The sequence below is a fragment of the Limulus polyphemus genome, unplaced genomic scaffold (genome assembly GCF_000517525.1).
Source record: "Limulus polyphemus unplaced genomic scaffold, Limulus_polyphemus-2.1.2 Scaffold1511, whole genome shotgun sequence".
In the NCBI taxonomy this organism is placed as follows: Eukaryota; Metazoa; Arthropoda; class Merostomata; order Xiphosura; family Limulidae; genus Limulus; species Limulus polyphemus.
Window position 1 is genome coordinate 52,431 of NW_013667121.1, and position 8,234 is coordinate 60,664.

General features: G+C 35.8%; 1 protein-coding gene across 1 annotated transcript in view; it reads left to right on the plus strand.

Moving 5' to 3' along the window:
- LOC106463894 (calcium-activated chloride channel regulator 1-like) overlaps positions 1 to 8,205 on the plus strand; it is a 28,674-nt gene extending 20,469 nt beyond the window's left edge. The window contains exons 9-13 of the mRNA XM_013923973.2: positions 1,488 to 1,715; positions 2,945 to 3,218; positions 4,700 to 4,870; positions 5,767 to 6,090; positions 7,607 to 8,205. Coding sequence (XP_013779427.2) covers positions 1,488 to 1,715; positions 2,945 to 3,218; positions 4,700 to 4,870; positions 5,767 to 6,090; positions 7,607 to 8,055 — 1,446 coding nt within the window. The 3' untranslated portion in view covers positions 8,056 to 8,205. The remainder of the gene's footprint in view (positions 1 to 1,487; positions 1,716 to 2,944; positions 3,219 to 4,699; positions 4,871 to 5,766; positions 6,091 to 7,606) is intronic.
- The last annotated feature ends 29 nt before the right edge of the window (positions 8,206 to 8,234 follow it).

The window sequence follows — 8,234 nt, forward strand, 5'->3', positions numbered from 1 at the left end:
TTTTTACTTATATACAGAATTCAATTAGATCTCAAGCAGACGAAGATTCTAGCTCCGTTCAAATTAGTTCTTACTTATATACAGAATTCAATTAGATCTCAAGCAGACGAAGATTCTAGCTCTGTTCAAATTAGTTTTTTACTTATATACAGAATTCAATTTGATCTCAATCAGACGAAGATTCTAGCTCTCTTCAAATTAGTTTCTTACTTATATAAAGAATTCAATTACATCTCAAGCAGACGAAGATTCTAGCTCTCTTCAAATTAGTTTTTTTACTTATATACAGAATTCAATTAGATCTCAATCAGACGAAGATTCTAGCTTTGTTCAAATTAGTTTCTTACTTATATAAAGAATTCAATTACATCTCAAGCAGACGAAGATTCTAGCTCTGTTTAAGTTAGTTTCTTACTTATGTACATTATTCATGTAGCTCCTTATCAACAGATAGGTGAAACACTTAGCTTTCACGAAGACAGTCTTAACAGTCTTAAGACTTTATTTAAAAAAGTAAACGTGCTATAAGCTATAATTTAAAAAATTTAGAATATATGGTTTAATTCTGACTAAATTAACCGTATCCTAAAAGTGATTGTAAGCCAGGTGTTGAGCATAGCATAGCTTGATGGCGCTCGACTCGCAATATGCAGGTCGCGGGTTCGAATCCCTGTCACCGAACATGCTCGCCCCTCAGCCGTGAAGGCGTTATTATGTGGCGTTCAATCCCAATATTCGTTGGTGAGCGAGTAGCCCAAGAGTGAGCGGTGTTGACTAGCTAACTTACCTCTAGTCTATCACTGCTAAATAAGGGACGACTAGTGCAGCTAGCCCTCGTGTAGCTCTGCGTAAAATTAAAAACAAACAAGCTCAGTTGCTGAAAATGAAACAAGTTTACAGTTTGAAAAAAGGCACCGAAAAGAGAACAGTTATATCAGAGAAGCAGCTACGACCTTTTTTTTTTGTATCATACTTTAAGATCTGGTTTCGTTACAAAGATTGCATTATAATATAGCCACTGTTGATGAGCTGTACTTGATACATTTCCTGGTGAGTGCTCTTTCATATCCATGGTTAGCCACCTAGTGGTGGGTTCTATATGACCTTTTTGTATAGTAAAGATAATAAGGTTACCAATATCTAAAAAATACTTATCCCTGTATAAATGCATTTAAACTTGAGAAATAAATTTGAAAACACATCTCCGTGAACTTTTGAATTGACATACACAGTAATGATACTTCTACTATTATTGGTCTCTTCGGAAACAGTAAATCTGGGGTGACAGCTTTTTCTGAACTATTAATAGATTGTGTTTTTATTCAAACTAGGATACATTATTGAGTTTCGAAGCATTTTTAACATTTATTACTTATTTATACAACAAAATGTAAACACTCACTTAAAGTAGGTAATAAAAATGCTGTGTTTTCATTAATTTTACGATAAAATTTTAACAAATTTCAGTTTATTACGTTTATTTCCAGATAGCTGACACCATTATTCAACTGATTAGTCATGTAGCTGAAAAGAGAATATTTTTAGATAAAGAACTGGGGAAAAATACTGTTTTCACTTTCGTGAGTCACCAAATCAGAGATGTCATTGTTATACTAAGAAGTCCAAATGGACAGATCTACAACTCGAACAGCTCCGAGTTCACCAAGGACTCTCAAGTCAAACTGAGGATACTAGTAAAAATTCCTAATGCTGAGGTAATAACGTAGTTCGTTTATTGAAAAATATATTTAGGTAAGAAAATCATAAAAGCAGTATTCGAATTCTATAGGTATAATAATTCTCGGCACTACTCCACAACGAAATAAAAACAATATTTAACAGTAAAAAAAACGTTATACTTCCTTTATGATCTATGATTGAACATAGCGCAGATATGCCAGTTTGTAAATCTGCACTCCAACAAGAGGTTATGTTTCGAATAGTTACGGTTTAAACTCCAAAAACGATGAGTTCTGGTATTGTACAAAAGGCGTCTTGGGCAGTAGTATGTAGGAGACAAAAGGATCTGAAATGCTATTTTTACACACCCGTGGTTTTGAGCAACAATGGACAAAGAAAGAAGGGTGTTAAAAAAAATATCTATAGTTAACTTTATTTTTATAACTATGTTTCGAATAGTTCTTTTCTGACTTCTGACCTCAGGCAAAAATGTTGTTCATCTTTCTGGCAGTTCTATACAGGAAAACAAAAATATGATATATTTGAACAACGTAAGTGATTTAACATGTTGGAGTAGCCACAATACCACATATCAGATGATTGGTAAGGTATCTAGAGGGACGTAACCCCGCCTTCATAAATCTCATGTGTTAATAACTAGTGTTATTTAACATGTTGGAGTAGCCACAATACCACATATCAGATGATCGGTAAGGTATCTAGAGGGACGTAACCCCGCCTTCATAAATCTCATGTGTTAATCACTAGTGTTATTTAACATGTTGGAGTAGCCACAATACCACATATCAGATGATCGGTAAGGTATCTAGAGATACGTAACCCCGCCTTCATAAATCTCATGTGTTAATAACTGGTGTTATCAACGTTCGAAATTTAGTTAAGTCGCTTATCTAATGAACCATTACCGAATCGTACATAATCTCCATATTTAGTTATTTGTTATATTAAACAAATATCAGTGTTCTGTTAAATTAATGTTGGTACTTTTGGTATTAGGATAACAACAAAAAAGACAGAAAAGTTGCGTTAATTTAAATTCAACCAATTCCATGATTTCGTTTTTAAATACTTAATAATAAGTGAAACTAAGACTCGCAACATTGGAGAACATGTACTTTGTCACTTTGTTAGGCATGCTTGTCGTACGTTTCGTTCTTTCTCTCCTCCAAGCTTGGCTTTCATTTCTTCATTAAAATTTCTGACTGTCTGATTTGATAAATATAAAGTAACTATTATTTTACAGACTGGACAGTGGATAGCAGAAATTAAAAGGATTGGTGGATCGTCTGTTGCTGTGGTTTATTTCTCTTTGTTCTCCGAACCGAAAGATATTGTAATACAACCAATACGCTTACGGTCTTGGTTAAGTGAAATTCAACTAACTTACCCTTCTTATGCTAAAGTGTACGCTGAAGTGAAAAGAGGGTACAGCGCGGTTATTGGAGCTGCTGTCAAAGCAACGATTCACCCCCCAACAGGGTCACCAGTTCATGTCTTTCTTAGAGATAACGGAGTGGGTACGTTCAATAGATTATCACTGTCGTCAAATGTCAGATCTTATTTAAATTTAATTGTGCTATATTACCTGATTCTTTGTGAAAATATGCCGCACTAATTCTTTTGCCGTAAGAGAGTTTAGAATATTTTTACTTTTAATATTTGCTTTTATGTTTTATAATATTTCCGTTAATGGCAATGTTTTGTTAGTGAACTTTCTGATTCTGATTAGAAATTTGCTGTAACGTATGTTAATTCATCGTTTAAACGCCAGGGCAGTTTACAAAATGTTTACCCCCTAGTGGCACAGCGGTATGTCTGCGGACTTACAACACTAGAATCCGGGTTTCGATACCCGTGGTGGGCAGAGCACAGATAGCCCATTGTGTAGCTTTGTGCTTAATTACAAACAAACAAACCTAGCGGCACAGCGGAATGTCTGGGGACTTACAACGCTAGAATCCGGGTTTCGATACCCGTGGTGGGCAGAGCTCAGATAGCCCATTGTGTAGCTTTGTGCTTAATTACAAACAAACAAACCTAGTGGCACAGCGGAATGTCTGCGAACTTACAACGCTAGAAATCGGGTTTGATACCCGTGGTGGACAGAGCACAGATAGCCCATTGTGTAGCTTTGTGCTTAATTACAAACAAACAAACCTAGTGGCACAGCGGAATGTCTGGGGACTTACAACGCTAGAAACCGAGTTTTGATACCCGTGGTGGACAGAGCACAGATAGCCCATTGTGTAGCTTTGTGCTTAATTACAAACAAACAAACCTAGCGGCACAGCGGAATGTCTGGGGACTTACAACGCTAGAAACCGAGTTTTGATACCCGTGGTGGACAGAGCACACATAGCATTTTGTGTAGCTCAACTACAAACAAACAAAATGTTTATTATATTTTTTTAACACTAGACTTTTTTTTTCCAATAGGGCTAACCTTTATCTCGTAACCGGAACATTGTTAAGACACTAGTATGAAACTGATAAATGTGAAAAAGACGCCCATTAAGAACATCAAATGTCTCTATCGGCGAACTTAAGAGTTACTGTCTGTTTTAAAAAAAAACGAAGGTTGCGAATGAATACATCTTAATAAAAAAAAAAAAAACCTACCAATGCGACGCACACTCATTGAGTAAAGTTTTGTTACAAAGAGGAGATTGTTTGGATATGAAATAAAGACGTTAATTAGAACAAAAAGTTAAAATTTTATGACTAGGCTATACAAGAAATCAGATTTCTAAATCCATGTAAAGTATAATTATTTTAAACTCTTAAAAAAGCATCTGTGTTTTCTTAAAACCTTACTATTAACTAGGCCATATATATATATATATAATCTTAAGTCTTTATAATGCAACTTTTGGCTTCAGCGTTTCACTACCGGTAGCATTTTTTAAAAGTTCTTTGTAAAAATAGCTGTAAAAAACACATTATACATGCACGTTTGTGAATCAAACTTCAATATCTTCTGAATATTCTATGTTTTCAGGTCCCGACGTTACTAGCAATGATGGAATATATTCGGGTTTTTTAACACAGTTCAACAGTAACGGACGATACGCAATCGAAACACACGCCATCAATGAAGGAAGTGCAAAAGTAACTCAAGGAAGCAAGTCATCTTCCCTAATTCCCATCACGAATTCAAAAAACCCAAAAGGTAAAACAAAATCCTCATTATTTTAATTTCAGTATAAGTCACTCTGTTAATAAAATTTAAAATAGTGATTCAATTATCTGAAATAGATAAACATACATTGCGATGTCCAGTGCAACAAAAATATATATCGCAAGTATCATCCTTTTTATTAACACAGCACGCCATCTACTTGGAGCCTCCTAGTGGCTCAGCGGTAAGTCTGAAGGCTTATAACGCAAAAAAAATCGGGTTTCGAGCCCCGTGGTAGGCACAGCACAGATAACCCATTATTTTGCTTTGTGCTAAACTACAAACAAATAAATAGACTAAATGGAAAGTAGCTAGCAAATAGCACCCACCGCCACCTCTTTGGCTACTCTTGTTTGATCAAAAAGTGAGATTTGACAGTCACTTATAGCGCACCTATGGTCCCAAAGTGTGGAGTGTTTTTACATTAACAGGATGCGAACTACGAATCCTCGGATTCACAGGCCAAACACTTTAACCACTATGACCACCACAGAAAACAAAACCAGGAGTACATTATTCTAACGTTATTTAAATGGTTCTCTGTGATTGGCTGTTTAGCTTCTTTAACCTCCATTGCTGGAATCCGATTATTTATGACATATGGGTGAAGAGAAAGATAAGTTTGTGAACATTCCGGGTTGTCTTTCATGCCATAAACATCCTTATGAGGCTCGAACGATAATAAACTTAAATTCCTGCCACAAATTTGTATGTTGTGTAATTACTTATAAATTGTCGCTAGCTCGGTGAAATGCTTGCTTATAGTGCTTCACTTACGAGCTATTACCAATTAGATTAATCAAGTAACGTAAGAAGATCGTTAAGACTAGACTATTTCAAATGTTTTTAAATATCTTGAGGAATATTTTACATTATCTTGCCGCCAGGTCGTGGAAAAATAGATGCCTCAGCAACTTTTCCAAAAGACGATTTTATCGTGTACAAGAAATCATCACAGTCTATCACCCCTGGTGGTAAACCAACTGAGAAACCATTACGGTCTATGACCTCTGGTGGCGAACCTGCCGAGATGTTCGAAAGGACTTCGAATGCTGGCGCTTTACGACTTGACAGTTTCTTTCCCGAAGTTGACGTGATGCCACCTGCTCGAGTTACAGACTTGAAAATAATCTCCTTAGAACAAGAGAACAACATCAACCTGGTGACCCTAAGATGGACGTCTCCCGGCGATGACTTGGATATTGGCAATGGTAAGATATGATTTTTTTACTACAATATCATGTCAAGATTAGTTTATACAAAGCTTCTTCCTGCCTCCCAGTGGCATAGCGGTAAGTCGGAAGGCTTTTAACGCTAAAAACGAATTTCCATCCCGTGGTGGGCAAAGCACAGATAGCCCATTATGTAGTTTTGCGCTTAATTACAAACAAACAAAACAAAAATGGTTTAATGCTGTTATTGGTATCCTGAAGGTGAATGGAGGAAGATCCGGTAATTTAGATTAAATATTTATCAGAAGAAACAAAACGCAAATTGTTATTTTTAACACAATATAGAGTAGTGGAATGGGCTGGGTGTCGCTTAGTGGTTATGAAACCCAGACTTTGAATTCAAGTGTTCATGGTTCGTGTCCAGTTGCCACAAAAATTCACTCCACTTTTTGGTACCATGGGTGAGCTATAGGAGTGGCGGTCTAATTCCACAAAAACAGCCCAAGAGATGACAGTAAGTACTGCATTCCCTCTAGTTTGTTACTAGGAAAGGGCTAGTACAGATAGCCCTTATGTAGCTTTCTGCAAAAATCCTAAAACAAGCGAAGATGTGGTAGCGACATCTGGTATATTGTCTAGACATCGATAATATGCAGAAGACACTTTTCAAGCATGGTAAAACATTTTTTTCGGGGGGGAGGGGTGTTAGAAGAGACCATAGGAACTGTGGGTTGCCTCTGGTAAAAAGTGGGTAAATATTCATAAAAAGCAAACATAAAAGTAACAATAACTTACTGCGTATTAACACTTAATAGCATGTCACAATTATTTATTTTATAATGTAAAGACCAGCAAGTCCCCGTATGTCACTCATTTCAAAAAATTGTATTTTTGTACTGTAAAGACCAACAAGTCCCTGTATGTCACTCATTTTAAAAACATATTATTTTTTACTGTAAAGACCAGCAAGTCCCCGTATGTCACTCATTTACAAAAATTGTATTTTTGTACTGTAAAGACCAACAAGTCCCTGTATGTCACTCATTTTAAAAACATATTATTTTTACTAATGTAAAGACCAGCAAGTCCCTGTGTGTCACTCATTTTAAAAATAGTATTTTTGTACTGTAAAGACCAGCAAGTCCCTGTGTGTCACTCATTTTAAAAAATATTATTTTTTTACTGTAAAGACCAACAAGTCCCTGTATGTCACTCATTTTAAAGCTGAATTTTTTTCTCCCTAATAACTTTCACCAAACAAAGTATAGAATCAGGTGTATTTTTTGGTAGTTGTTGACAATTTTTATTACAGAGAAAAAAATGGACACCTTTGGGGCATAAGGGCAGTTGAAGGTAAATCTTTATAAATTTTGTAATCTATATTCTCGTGTATTAATGGTCTTTAAAATTTAATTTAACGATCTTTATGATATTTCCAAATTATTATTGACCTCCAGTAAGATTGGTTATTGAAAGAAATGTCCAAACTGTAGTTTGTTTGTTTGTTTTTTCGTATATTTATGACGTAAAACTTGACGTTTTTATGTTGTTTCAGCTTCATCCATCGACCTGCGAGCAAGTGGCATAATGAAAAATTTGATTAGTTACTTTCATGAACTAGACAGTTTTAATGAGAGCCTCTTAATAAAAGGTAGCCTCACTCCCCTCCCTCCGGGTGAAGAACAAGAATTAACAGTGAAAATTCCTGACACCATTCATAACGTAGACGCAAATAACTGTTCGATGGAAAGTAATTATACAGATGTTTACTTGTCTTTGAGGGCTCTTGACGATAGCAATAACAAGGGTAAGATATCTAATATAGTTGCCGCTCACTTTAGAAGAGTTCCAAGGACAGAAGACGAGCCTGTTCAATGGTGGCCTTATGCAGTCGGTATTGGGGCAGCTGCCATCGTGTTCTTTATCATTATTATATTCTCCTGTAACAACAAGAGTGAAGTAAAGGAAGTGTACACAGAGTCTTCAATCGTAAGCTCCGTCTAGGACATTTTTGATATTTGAAATGTGTGATAACTGTAGAAAGAAAATGCTTGATTAATGATACGCATTGATCGGTGATTGGTAAAATCAGTCTTCGCTAGACTAAGTGTTATAGTAAAGTGTTAGAGTTAATGCCTATTATATAGTATTGTTACGTCTCTGGTCGTTTGTTAATTACCCGT